The sequence below is a fragment of the Patella vulgata genome, chromosome 6 (assembly GCF_932274485.2).
Source record: "Patella vulgata chromosome 6, xgPatVulg1.2, whole genome shotgun sequence".
Classification (NCBI taxonomy): Eukaryota; Metazoa; Mollusca; class Gastropoda; family Patellidae; genus Patella; species Patella vulgata.
The window spans coordinates 70,464,544-70,480,075 of record NC_065884.2 but is presented as its reverse complement, the minus strand read 5'-3'; the positions used below and the strand labels follow the sequence as shown (position 1 = coordinate 70,480,075).

Below are 15,532 nucleotides of genomic sequence, written 5' to 3'. Positions count from 1 at the left end.
ACCCCCATTTTGATCCCATTAAAAAAAAAGAGTTTTAGCAAAAAAACGATTTTCGGAATTTAATATTGGTTTTAACCCTGTACCCAGACAAGATATAGATATTATTATAATCCCTATGAAATATTTTAATTATTTACTGCTATAATATGAATTATCACTTATTCCCCGTTAAATAAATATCGGTCACCGGGTGCAGCTGTACAACTTCAAGGACCCTGGCTTCAAGTCAATTTACGGCTTCCATGAGGGGAAAAAAGTGGAATTTCGCCGTGACACCGGCACCGATTGTCCGAAAACCATGAAATTTGGACACAATACGCCCATTACCACCCCGGACTCTGTGCCTTACTCCCATTTTGACCGATTAAAAAAAAAAAAGTTTTAGCAAAAAAACGATTTTCGGAATTTAATATTGGTTTTAATTAATTTTGAAATTGCAAATGCAAAGAGATTTTATCGCCTCTTCCGTATGTGATAGGTACTGGTACTATACACATTATCCTTAAAAGACAATTTTTTAAAATGACCGTAACGATGTATCGACACTAGAAACCGAAATCGCCTATTTTGACCTTTTTTGACTGCTGAGGCATCATTCCGGTGGTCCAAATCTCTGGAATTTCTAGCGGTTGGCTGCGCCGCGATGATATTTATCACATACTAAATTGAGAAAAATCCTCAGATATCAAGAACAATAAAAATTCGATAAAATACGGCAATTTTTTAAGCAAAAAACCTTTGATTGTTGGGGGCGGGTTTTGAATTTATTTTGAACGTTCTCGGAATCCAACACTCTTCTATTTTTAATATGTGATAGCTAGAATCCCAAGGTACATTCTGTGCATATTTGAAGGCAATCGGAGCACAGGAACGTTGCCTGGGCAGAGCAAATCAAAGGCTTCTTCGTCTTATGACCTTAAACACTGCGTATAAATTTAAAGTCAATCGGATATTAACAGCAAAAGGGGGGCGACGACAATATACGACCACATTTCAATGTGGGCCTATAAAAAGTAAATCATTGCCAATAGAAAAGACCCACCTTTCCCCCAACAACAACCATGTAATGCACTAGCTATAATGGGGATTTTTCTGGAACACAGCGAAATGGGTCTTTTAAAATGTTCACAAGTGTATCACAAGGAGGGTTTGCTTCTTCTCTATGGGACACCCGATACCACTTCTCAACGAGGAATTCAGTCACACAGCCAACACCATTTTGTATGTTTGTGTAATCTTTATTCAGTATAAATCAAGTAATACAAATAAAAAAATACTTGGATTGATGAAAACATAATTTTTGAGAGTTATTCATACATGTAGCATAATTGTTCTTATTTAAAAAATGTACATGATTACATGTTTGTCATAAACAACATTAAATAAACAATCATGTTTCTTCACGATAACAGTAACAGTATAACAATTGTATGAAATATATTTTCCTTTATTTTTTTTATTTTTAGAAAGGCCACTTCCTTGGTTTAAAATATATCATAAATTGTAGTTATCTAACATATACTTCCATGTATGTTTAGCTAACAGATTACCACGTCGCCTTATCTAACAGAGAGTAAATGGTATACAATATCAAATTATAATCTACCAGCATTACTTGTTTCAGTAATTTAATCGTGTGTTATTCTTGTATTTAAGTGAGAAGAGTGAATAAACTATCATGGGTTGAAACAAATATATTGGAGTAGAAATAAACATTGTATATTGGTTTGCAAATAAATAATTGGTACAGATAATGCAATGTCATACAACATACTTTTTGGATTCGGTACAAATACAACCTTTTTATCATCAATGAAAATAATGTGATTTCAAAGTAACGATGAATAAAAAAACATTGCTTATATAAAGTACATGTAATTGGGTTCATTTAATTCACTTTGTATCTATAATATACATGTAGTATTAAACAATAAATATATTGATTAATGCCAATTCTATACAAATCTCATAGTTGTATTCATGTTTTCTTTACCATAACAAGAAACAGTACAACAGATTTAGTAACAATATATTCCTTTCTACATCCGTCAGAGTGGTTGATGATTCATAGATTCTAATAACCCCTTTTGAAGTTTATATGAAAGCTTTGATATCTGCTATGCAGATCTAGTTATTGTTATTTTTTTTTTGTGTTTTGTCCACAAATCGGATTTCTCAGAATCTAACCATAGGATCGTTCTGAATCTTTTACCTATCCCCCCAAAAATGGGTGGTGGCTGTTGATTAAATATATTTTCAAAACGTTTTACGAATCCGAAATCACCGAATTTTACGAAGGAATGCATTTGACCTACAATGCTGTAACTCTGTGACTATTTGACCTATTTTACTAATTCTTTTTTCTTTGAGTATCTTGAAACATTTACTTCAAATCTGCAATTTCGGATTTTGGCATTTCGAAAATTCGTCGCTGTCATTTCGAACCGGAAGTTATTACCAATTTGACAACTTCTTTAATAGTTGTGCGATTTTCGTGAAATTTAGAATGTTAGTAGATCTTGCCAATGCGACTTCAATGATGTCCTTGAAAATTTTCTAAATTATCTCCCCTTGGTGAAATTAAGGATCAAAGTTTTCAAAAAAATCGACGAAATATAGGTCAGATTGCCCTGAAATTTTTTTTCTGTACTAGCTAAGACAGTACTGATGAGTACACAAAATATGGAGTTTGTCGAGCAAACCGGAAGTGCCACCATCTCAAAATGTGAAAAGTTCATACGGCTTTTGCAATATTTTACTTAAAGACATAAGAGTTACATTTTCTGAATGCTTGAAGGAAAGCCTAAAAATCTATCGGTTTAGAATTTTGATTTAGGTCAACTGATGGACACTATTTTGAAATGAAAATGACAATTAGTGAAAAATCCACATTTATGGGCTTGAAAACATACACAATTGGTCGTGGCTTAGAGAATCTGTCTCCTATTACCGAAATTAATACATTTGAGGATAGCCTGGATCATGGTCAAATGTTTGGTATTTGAATATTTCAAAATTTCGAATTTCTCCTTTGATGTTTTCCGTGCCGACAAGGTTGTTTTCGAGTTTAGCTGGTTTTGATTTCGCGCATGCGCTACACAGGAACCAACGGTACCATGAGTACTAAATTCCGGCGAGCAACTTTTCACGTTGGTACCTAGGCACCCTGAAAATTTCAAGGTGATACCTGCATTCGTTCAAGTCGTTTGTTCTTGTCACCTGCCTTTCGTCGTTTTTTTTTTCTAAGTCAATTTACGGCTTCCATGAGGGGAAAAAAGTGGAATTTCGCCGTGACACCGGCACCGATTGTCCGAAAACCATGAAATTTGGACACAATACGCCCATTACCACCCCGGACTCTGTGCTTTACCCCCATTTTGATCCCATTAAAAAAAAAGAGTTTTAGCAAAAAAACGATTTTCGGAATTTAATATTGGTTTTAACCCTGTAATACCCAGACATGATATATTATTATAATCCCTATGAAATATTTTAATTATTTACTGCTATAATATGAATTATCACTTATTCCCCGTTAAATAAATATCTGTCACCTGGTGCCGCTGTACAACTTAAAGGACACTGGCCTCAAGTCAATTTACGGAGAGAGAGAGAGAGAGAGAAATGGGGTTTAACGTCCACTCGACACAAACTAGGTCATTTCGGGACCAACATATGGTTTAATTTTATTTCAATAATTCGCTTGCGCGTAGGGGTCTTTAGCAGTGGGAGGAAACCGGAGGACCCGGAGAAAACCCACAAGGTTGGACAGGCGACCCTACTCCTTGCGTCAATTTACGGCTTCCATGAGGGGAAAAAGTGGAATTTCGCCGTGACACCGGCACCGATTGTCCGAAAACCATGAAATTAGGACACAATACGCCCATTACCACCCCTGACTCTGTGCTTTACCCCCATTTTGATCACATTAAAAAGAAAAGAGTTTTAGCAAAAAAACGATTTTCGGAATTTAATATTGGTTTTAATTAATTTTGAAATTGGAAATGCAAAGAGATTTTATCGCCTCTTCCGTATGTGATAGGTATTGGTACTATACACATTATCCTTAAAAGACAATTTTTTAAACTGACCGTAACGATGCATCGACACTAGAAACCGAAATCGCCTATTTTGACCTATTTTGACTGCTGGGGTATCTTTCCGTACGTGACAAGGAGTAGGTCGCCCGTCCAACCTGTGTATTTTTTCAGGATCACCCGGTTTCCCCCCACTGCTAGACCCCTACGCTAGACAATCGGTGCCGGTGTCACGGCGAAATTCCACTTTTTCCCCTCATGGAAGCCGTAAATTGACGCAAGGAGTAGGGTCGCCTGTCCAACCTGGTGGGTTTTCTCCGGGTCCTCCGGTTTCCTCCCACTGCTAAAGACCCCTACGCGCAAGCGAATTATTGAAATAAAATTGAACCATACGTTAGTCCCGAAATGACCTAGTTTGTGTCGAGTGGTCGATCAACCCCATTTCGCTCTCTCAATTTTAGCACTCCTAACTCTAAAACTAAATGCAAGGAACGGGCCTATTTACAGAGGTCACAATTTTAACCTACATGCACACCTACATGATATACATATTATTATAATCCCTATGGGATATTTTAATTATTTACTGTTATAATATGAATTATCACTTATTCCCCGTTGAATAAATATCGGTCACCGGGTGCAGCTGTACAACTTCAAGGACCTTGGCCTCAAGTGCATGGGACCAACTCTACATTTTCTGAAATGTCAATAAAAGCCCTGGAATGATTTCATTTAAAAAAAATAATCAGAAAGTAAATCTAGTTTTATTTATATGCTATTTGTTGCCAGAAAATATATTTTGTTACGAGTCTAATTCAAATTTAAAAATAAACAATGGGTCTGAGGCATATTTTATTGATATATAGAAATTAATGCAGTGTTCTCATTATGTGATAAAAGAGTGCCAGAAATGTCTCGAAATTCAGCCATTTGTGTATTTAGTATATCAAGTATATGCGTGTATTACAAAGCTCTGATTTGTGTGATTTGTGTACACCCCGCTCCCCCCCCCCTCCTCGTGTCACTATCATGTACATATCAATTCTGCTGCCAACCCACCCACGCGAACATGACTAAATTATGAAACATTGTCTAGTCGTTTGTATGTTACGACAAAACGAGGCCAGCGTGGCTCATTTGCTGCAGAACGGAAGGCCTTGCAAGGATTAGTGTCTAGTCGTTTGGATGGAACGAAAACCCGAGGTCAAAGTGGTTCCCCGTTGGCAGTGGTGAAGTATGGAAGGCCTAGCAAGGATCTGTGTCTAGTCGTTTCGATGGGACGAAAAACGCCCGTCCCCTCGTCCATGGTACAAGGATTAGTGCCTAGTCGCTTGGATGGTATGCAAAACAGAGGTCCCCGTTCTCTCCCTTTGTCTGTGGTTCTTGACCGAAGGCCCGACAACTAACTTTGCGTGCAGTTTTTTTTAGGTAGGACGAAAAATCGAAATCCTGTGTGCATATTGGCGTGCACGAAAAATAACCCTTTGCATTTGGAATTTTATGCACCCACCCCACTACCTACATTGTAAAATTTGTTTGATTTCAGATGACTTAGCCCCGGTTTTTCACAGTGAAAGATTTTGATGAAACTTGACATGCATGTTTATAACCCAAAGATATGGTTCCTTTCGATATTTGCGCATATCGAATCGTAACTTCATGAATTATGGTCCCTGATTGTAAGAAAAATCACTTTATATTTCGCGTGTTCTCTATCTATCTCTCGGAAATGGAATATGGAAATACACAAGCTAGCTAGTGTATTACAGGTTGGTGGTGGTGGGGATGAGGTCTTCTATTTGCAATGATTTTTTGACTACAAAATATACGCTCTAACTCATTACTCAAACTACAGCAAAAAAAAAGCGGAACGGAAACCCGATTTTATATATTCTTACAATAGCAACGCACTTCGGGATTAACTTAGAAATGGTTCCACTACTGATGTCTTCCGCCTTACTCCTGCCACAGTAGTGGCTTGTCCTACGGAGTTCCTTTCCGCAAGTTTTTTTTAGTCAAATGACTGCAAAAAGGTTACTGGCCTATGTATAGCTCCCTTAATTTACACATAAACTGACCTAAAACTGCACTGCACATATAATAAACCAATTCCCATTGAAATAAAGGTGAAGCCGTACCGCATAATTATATGATTTGATGAAACCCAACTGCTACCTGAAGTTTCTCGCCTATCGAAGTTATAATATCCGCCGGTGTCATGGCGGCTCGCACATTATAAGAATCATTGCTTTGAAAATGTAGAACGCATTAACACAAAGAAAAGCTGATGGGTAACTAGTTTAGTGGTCCAGTCTTCACTATAATTTGTGATAGAATTACTTATTTAAAAAAAACTGAATGATGTAAAAATAAAAATGGTTGGAGTGCCCAAGTTTAGATTTGTCGTTGATTTCATAAAGATGTTAGGATATAGAACGTTAAATACTGTGTGATTCAACATGGCGGCCGAGGGGTTTAATATGATATAAGTACGAAATACATGTACATGTAGTACCAAATGGTTTATATGTATGAGAGTCAAGGTTTGGACTAAATGTCTTGGGGAAGTAGGGGGCGACTAGCATGTGCCTCTCTTTAGTGGACCGATGTGAGATTGCCCATTGTATTAACTGGACGGGTAGGCCTATTCACCTTCAGTTATGTGTCAATGTCAAATAAGCGGCTTCGTATCAACACGGTCGGCTCTGGGCCGGTTTAATTCTACGTATCTCTCGTAGCTGAGAGAAAAAAGATTTTTTAGCCCAGAGAATATCTTCCGTCAGAGTGGTTGTTGATTCATAGATTCTAATAACCCCTTTTGAAGTTTATATGAAAGCTTTGATATCTGCTATGCAGATCTAGTTATTATTTTTTTTTTATTGGGGGAAGCTAGATCTCAGCAACTATAAGTGATAGAGGTTTGAAATTTGATTTTCTGTCGGAAAAGTGGTGTGCAGCTACTGCTTAAAGCTATTTCGAAATTTGTGCGCATAGCGGAAATGCGTCAAATCTTTAACGTGCACGAAAATTGAAAATCGGCAATTATTCTCTTAATTCTCAATGGATTCTTCAGATATTTACATTTTGGGATAGCTGGGGACATTTCTGAGCGGATATCAGTTCTAAACTGTGAAAATTAGAAACTTTGTCGCTCTCATTTTTTTTGTGAAAATTGGAAAATTTTCAAAATTTTCTACAATTTTTATTTTTGGGAATTTTGAAATTTCAGTTATATTTTTGGATAGCTGACATCAATCCGATTCCAACAATATCAGTTTTGTTCTGAAATGTTGACTTTGATTTTTCACTTTTTTTCGCATTTTGGTCAAATCGTAGAGTTCTTATTTTTTTAAAACAGCTCCAACGATTTTTCTGAAACTTCAGGAATATGAAGTCGAAGGACCAAACCAGTCCATGAACTATAAATGAAAATCCTCTAATCACCGGAAGTAGTCAAGAAAGGTATCCAAACTTTGAAAAAATTGTGAAAAATGGGTGCCTGTGCGGAAAATGCGATGTATCAATTGTGTTCTTGACGTTTAGTTAAAGTTTTATATCGTTTAATAGCCAATTGAATTGTCTATCAGATGGTACTTCAGCGACAAGTTTCTATCAAAAACTAAAAAAGTTATGTGACTTTGAAAAGTAAGGTATTTTGCGATTTCGAGCAACTTTAGACGCATGTTTCTCGGAAACGCCCCCAACGATTTTTTTAAAACTTTCTCAATCGAGAGATAAATGGGTACTCTGTTGTGTGAAACCACTGTATCATTTTTTGAAATGTCAGGGGTAGCCGAAAAAAGAGATCGAAAATCGAAAACGTCGTATTTTTACGATTTGGGGCATTTTTAGAGGTCTATTTCTCGAAAAGTCAACATAATATTTTTTGGGAACTTCTTCTACAGAGAGGCCTATCAGTAGTGTTATATATAAAACCATTGTACAACAGTTCCAAATTTCAGGAGTAGCAGAACAAAGGGATCGAAAATTGAACACGGCACCTTTCATTGTTAAGCGAGACATAAAGAGGGGATACAATCTGTACGTTTTGTCAACGTATAGAGCCAATTCAAGAGTGCTTTTATCAGTGATGATATTTGAACTAAAATTATTTCAACTATGAGTGTTTTTTTCTCTCCAAAATATGGGTTTAGTGACCCTGTAACAGAAATAGTTGATAGCTGTGTGTAATAATTAGTCTTTGAATTAATATTGTTGCTTCTTTGTCAAAATTATCTTATACCGGTAATCATCTGGACAGAAATCGACGGCTCGCGCTGTTTATAAGAAAGTCCAATTTGTTACTCGGTTGCAGTAGCATCGAATAGTGCACCTGTGATAAAAGGCGTGACGCTGTTTGACCATGGACTCTATCTGTTATTAATATTAATATTTTATTAGTGACGTCAAATCTTTGACGTGCACGAAACCAGAAAATTGGCGATATTTCATTGAATATTCAATCACTTTTTGAACCAGTTACATATTTGAGTAGCTGACATGAACGCGATTCCGAAGTCCCGTGTACACATTGGTGTGACTGGAAAAGGAAACCTTGGCAGTTGGAATTGTATATATGAGTAGACTAGCGCCGATGTACGGGCGATGGTCCATTCCGAACAGAACAGTTAGACGTTAACCCTCATTTTATTTGACTTTCATATTAATATCTATTGCGATTTCAGTTTGGTGTGGACCAGTTCTTTTTCCCATTTCGCGTAGATCTCAGAAACTGTAAGAAGTGAGAGAGAGAGAGAGTCAGAGAGAGAGAGAAAGAGAGGGAGAGAGGGGGGGTTAACGTCCACTGGACAGAAACTAGGTCATTTCGGGACTAACATATGGTTTAATTTTATTTCAATAATTCTCTCGCGCGTAGGCGTATTTAGACTTTAGCAATGGAAGGAAACCGGAGGACCCTGAGAAACCCCACGAAATTGGACAGGCGACCCTACTCCTTGTCACGTATAATCGGGGATTCGAAACCACGCCAGTTGACTCAATGACAGGCCTTATGTATGATACAGCGTGCGCATGCTAACCATTCGGCCATGCAACCTCCCTGGTGGTCTGGTGTTAGATCCCTGCGTGGGCCGAGGTAGTTCATCCTTGTCAGTGGTGCAGAACATAGGGACTGGCATGCGACAATGTATAGTCATTTGGATGGGACGAAAAATCGACATCCCGTGAACACATTGCCGTAAAGGTAAAAAATCTATAGGCAATTGGAATCCATACAGCTTACTGTATGGCGTATGATCGTGTTCATTACCTCAGATTTCCCATTATCAGGAACGATTAATGCCCCATTGCCAACAATAAATACTAATATTATTTAAGATCAAGTGCCACGTTTAACGTGTCTGGGCTATAGCTGTTGTTGCAAGTCGAATAGTAATGCTGGCGCTGGTCCACCATATTTACGCATGGACTACACAGTGGATACAAATAGGAACCTTAGACAACTCATGCCCTATTCAATGAAGCTAATATTCTATAATTCTTAATGTGCTTGAAGCAAATTACTTGTCCCCATTTAATTAGTTTCTTGGTGTCATTATTAAAGAACAAATCGAATTAAATGTGTTAATTTTATTGCATAATTACATAATATCATGATGGCTGAATTTCGGGTTACAATTGATAACAATATATATCTTTAAACCAATAAAAGATTATAAACATAATCTTAGATTCTTATAAATCAAAGATAAATAATAATATTGGTAAGAGCTTAATAAATTCGGGAATATCTCTTATTACGACAGATCATGAATTGTCGTTAATTACGAACTTGATGATAATTGACAAGATTTATTAAAAAGTAATTGAAGCCATTGTTAACTCGGATAATTGACAAACTTTTGAGATAACATCTAGGCATTGTATTAAAATATTGCTATAATTCTTGTAGACTATTTTGATAATCAAATATAAATCATTTCAAGATACATGCATCTCAAAAAAGGACAATTAAATATAGGCCATTGTCAACTAAGATTACACCAGTAGCTGACAACTTATTAAAGCAAAGCATATTAAAGCTAAGCATATTGATAACTATATGAAATGAAATTGGGTTTAACGTCCTACTGTTCTGCTCCTAAACTGGGCTAATGAAGACGGCATACGTCATACAGTGTGCTATGAGGGAGATTTTGCCCGGGCAGCGGCGCTAGGGCCTACTCTTATATCGAATTCCAACTGTCAAGGGATCTTTTACGTGCACGTCAATGTGTACACGGGACCTCGGTTTTTCGTCCCATCCGAACGACTAGACAGCTGTCCTTGTCAGGCCCTCCGTCCTGCATCACTGACAAGGGGAAACCACACCGGAAAATGTGGATGAACTTTCTCAGTCAATGCAGGGTTCGAACACACCGACATCCAGGCTAGCGAGCCAGCTTCTTACCCAATTAGCCACGTGATCCCCCTTGATAACTATAAGTACACCAGTTATTTAAAGATACATTATGGAAAATTAGATTATGAGTTGGCACTTCTAACTATAATAGTTAAAACTAGATAATGTAAATGGGACATGCTGAAAATTTAAATTGCTTTATTCTGAACCGTGATATAAGCAGTTGAATTTTTAGACCTAGTCTCGATCATCATTACTTAAGTCGATACGATAAAAAACATAGTCTTGGTTATCCATTTTGGATTTAATCATGAATGACTCTGGAGCAGCAGAACGGATTTAAATCCAATGAAAAACCGACACATAAGATGACATCGAGAGTTGATCAAGGTCTTTTATGTTAATAAATGTCTAATTTATAGTTCATATACCACTTCAGGCATAAGGATAGACCGGGAATAGATATGTTTAACAAAAATATTTAAACATATTTGATATAATAAATATATATTTGAATAACATTTATACTTATATTAAATAATACAATTAAACTTAGATTAAACATACATTATGCAAGAGCAAAATCGGCCTATTGCAGGTCTTTCTTTAGGCCTGAAATGTTATAAAAACTATTAATTAGACATTAATTAACTTATCCAGACCATAATCAGCTCTCGATGTCAAGGCTTGCCTGCGATATTTGTTGGATTGCAGTCCGATTTGCTGCAAAACTTTCCTTCGTGATTAATGATTAAATGGATAATCAAGACTATTAGTTTTGTCTTATCGACTACAGTAATGATGATCGAGGCTAAGCGGAACTTTCATCCGCTGGGTTCTCGGCTCATAGTGGATCAATTTGACTGAAATTTTCAAATTTAACAAAATATTTGACAAAAAAAACTTATATTTTAATAAAAAATGTACACTTATATCAATACATACAACAATTAAATATTTCAAATACATGGAACATTATTAATGGTATTTTTTGTATGTTATATAACCATCAATGGTCAAAACAAGTGAATATCACTGAATATCTCCATTATTGAAATGAAATGAAGTGGAATGGAGTTTCAAGTCCTAATATCTTCATTATTCAATTTTCTAACTGAGGTTCTAAATATAATGGCATCTTATTGATTGATTCTTCAATTCGAGGATCACAATATATTACCTTCTCATCAAAATCTCTAATAATTAAACCCTCTAAAGATGTGACCTGGTGAAAATATTTTCTTTAGTGATACAACTGCAGAATTGAGACTCAAACCTTGTACTTTATGCACCGTTGTACTATAGCTAAGTTTAAGTGGAAATTGTCTCCTGATGTCGCCACGATAATTGACTTTTTCTTCTTGTATCTCAATAGGAGTACAACCTTCTGGTATATCATCATTTGATCTTTTATTTTCTCTACGTAAAATAGTCCCAACTCTTTCGTCATCAAACTTAACGTATATTATTTTAGGTTTATCATTATCCATTGAGATATAAGTTACTTTACCAAAACAACCATTAGTAAGACCATCACTAACATTCAAATTCTTAATTAACATAACTCTTGCATCAATACCAATTACTAATACGTTAGGTAAACTAGAATCTACATTACAAGTCAGATATTTCTCCAATTTCTTCATTTTACCTGTTCTAGCATCTTTTGAATAATCGTTTGCAGCAATGGTTATGGTATCTGGACATTTACTGTGTAAGAATTTTAAATTAATTTCATTTACCTGCTTATTTATAGAAACTATATGCACTGCATCAGACTCTTCACCTGTAACCCTACTACTGAACAAATTAACATCATCTACGGACATTTCATCAGAATTCTTTTTTGTGCGTATTCTATTTAGTGCTTGCGCAAATGTCAAATCATCCCTCTGTCTCATTATTTCCGTCAGTTGAACAAGTTTAAAATTATCTTGCCACAGATTAACCATTTCATTATCATTGTACAGAGCTCTGCCTTTCACAGGAGGTAACTGGTAAAAATCTCCAACTGCAATAATAGAAACATTACCAAATGGTACATGATCAGGTGTTTGTTTGATTTGTCTTAATCTACCGTGTATGTAACATAATAGTTTATGATCAACCATGGATATTTCATCAATTATCAGAATTTCTAGATTACCTAATTTAGATCTAAGTGTGTTAACTTTATCTGAGGACAATCCTATGTAAAGCAACTTAAAATGAATGGGTATACTAAAGAGAGAATGGATGGTACATGTACTTGATGAGATGTTAAACGCCGATACGCCAGTTGGGCAGGTAACTGCAACTGTTGTGTCATCGGGACTGTCACTAATTCTGGCTAATAATCTTGATGCTTCATAATACATACATTTGATGATATGACTCTTTCCACCATCGGCACCACCTGTTAAAAATAGCATGAATTGTTCTGGGTTTTTGTTATGAATTTTATCTAGACAGAATTGTCTTACTTTGTAAAATACTTGTGATTGTAAGTTATTTAATGATCTTAATAAAGGTATAGCTTGTGAATGGGAGATAACTGTGTCAGATTTTTCTTTATGCCTATCTTTCTTGGCTGATTTTCTATTGCCTAACAAATCTGGTATCTCGACTGGGTCGTCATCTTCATTAATTGTATCATTACCTTGTAATTCTATACATTCTAAACGATCAACTTCTGTTTCGACACAAATATTTGCCCATGCATCGTCTAAAGGTCCACATTTCTCAAAGATTTCTTGTGCCATTTCAATATTAACTGCATCTTTCTCATATTGTTCACGGTTGTTATTAACAATTTCGCTCACCAGTTCAACATCATTATAATATCTCACAGATCCAAATTTATAGAAATCTTCGTACGTTTCAAAAGGAGGGGGCTTAAGCTGTTCGGTTTGTCGATAAGGCAGAAAAAGTTGTAGACTACTGAGATAAAAAAGCTCTGGATTTTTTGTAATTGAAAATCTAGCGTAACGTATTACAGCAGGACTAGTTCTTGTACGTTTTATGATATAACCAAGGTCACCTTTAAGTTTATATGCAGGGTTATTTTCACGATCAACATCAATTTTCTCGCTCTTAGCCATGACTCTATATTCAGAACAGAACTGAGCTATACACATATAATCGAATTGAATGACATCTGGTCGTGCCCTATATCTATCAACAATGCTAGTTTGATACATGTTATTATCCGTTAGCGTTCCTTCATTTGCTCGACTTTTAAGAATAGATAAAGGTAGTGTCAGTCGGATATTATTCTCACCTGTCGGTATAAATACTACTTTTCTGGATGTTTCTTTAAGACGTAGATTACACACACGATATGCTGCCTCTTGTGCCGAAACCTCTCTACTATGTAAATATGTACTTGAAATCTTTTTTAGACTACTTTTAGCATCCAAATTACCTTCAACAGCTTCTTTGTGAGCATCGCCTAGTAATAAACCAATTTCTCTTTCAGACTTTGATATATATGACACAATGTATACAATACAACTGTAGGCATCAAATACATATTGTATGTCCAAATTAGCGTTCCATGCTCTTAGTAAGTCAGGATTATACTGATTTATCCATACGTCTTTAGGGTCTCTTTTAAGAACTAGATTGTTTTTCTTTGTTAGCTTTTCGCATGCTTTTACAAATAACTCTTGAGTGATATCAAGATCACTATATAAATCGTCAATAGAATCGTAATTCTTATCAGGGTCTGAGATGGTCTTCATTATGCATTCTAGGATTGTCTTAGCCTAATCATTGCTAATTACGTCCTTTCTGGATTCCTGATTATCACTTTTGTCCATGTCTACAGTTCTACAAACAAAGGTTTCTTCAGAGGGTGGTCTAGGGAAATTAAATCGACATACCATATTTTTCTTTTTACAAGATTTTGAATGCTTTTTACTGTGCATTTGAACACTGGATACAATTTCGTGTAGTTCTGGATCATCTGAAATGTTTGGCACTTTACATGTTATGTATTTATTTACAAATTCAATAACTTTACTGTCAGGGTCTCTACCAAGTACGGGTGCATCTTCTATCCATAATAACATGTGTACGTGACAACTTCCGCGCATTTGATATTCGATGCGATAGAAATAATCTTTTACTTTACCAATAGGCTCAGCTTTGACATTATAAAATTCTTTAAGAAATAATGAAACCTGTGATCGAACATTCTAGCTATAGTTATCGGATTGCTTCTAAGTATTTCCTGTTTTTCGACCCAATTCAAATCACTTGCTTTTCTATTATCACCTTGTTGTCTAAGAATTACCTCAATAAAGGACGTCCATCTGAGCTCGGCGGAACTATAAGAACAACAAAATGTACAGAATCCGAGTTGTCTAATCATAGCAAACAGATCTGATTGTGTAGTCTTCCAATAGCTGGGTGAACCTCGTACTGATTTCAAAAATCGATAGCCATCATCGCATTTTAAAATATTTTTCAAAGGTTCTTCATTTGTAAGCATGTCAGCTGTTATTCTATTACCACCTGATTTTGTTTTGCGTAAAGCGATAGAGACACTTGAGACAACTTGACTGAGTTCATATAAATACTGAGCATAAAAGATGTAATCTGTATTTTTAGCAAATCGGTTATCAACGTTCATTAGACGACAGTGTAAATAACGACCTAAAGTGATTCGTTCATCTCGATTATCAGCAAATGTATTTTGTCCAGTTGGAAATAGGGTCGGAAAACACATAGCTTCATTCGTTTTGTCTGTTAAAATCTTTACAGGATTTTTATTTTCTGTCGGAGAAATAGAAAATATACTATCAGTGTTGTCTAAAATCTCTTGTGCAAGATCAACGGGTTGCAAACACGTACTTAACAATGGTCCATGTAACTCATCAAGTGGCATGTCTATGTCTGGTAAGCTATCAGTGTCATCTTCTCTTGTCTTAGAATTACTTAAAGCAGCAGGTGTCAACAGTGCATGTAACTCATCAAGTGGCACATATATGTCTGGTAAACTATCAGTTTCATTTTCTATTGTTTCAGAGTTGTTTAGAGTGTCAGGTTTCAACTGTTCCAAATTGGAGTTATCTCCCTTACCTTGTGTTTCTGTTTCAAAATTCCAGTTTTTGTCAAATTCAACCTCTGTATAATATTGGTTATTTTC

General features: G+C 35.9%; 1 protein-coding gene across 1 annotated transcript; it reads right to left on the bottom strand.

The window, feature by feature from the left end:
• Positions 1 to 11,597: 11,597 nt before the first annotated feature.
• Positions 11,598 to 15,532, bottom strand: LOC126824539 (uncharacterized). Its single transcript, XM_050553771.1, has 4 exons — positions 15,466 to 15,532; positions 14,265 to 14,347; positions 13,661 to 13,831; positions 11,598 to 12,796 (listed from the first exon to the last, which is right to left on the bottom strand). Exon 4 carries the CDS (start codon positions 12,756 to 12,758, stop codon positions 11,598 to 11,600), a length of 1,161 nt encoding a protein of 386 aa, XP_050409728.1. The 5' UTR covers positions 12,759 to 12,796; positions 13,661 to 13,831; positions 14,265 to 14,347; positions 15,466 to 15,532.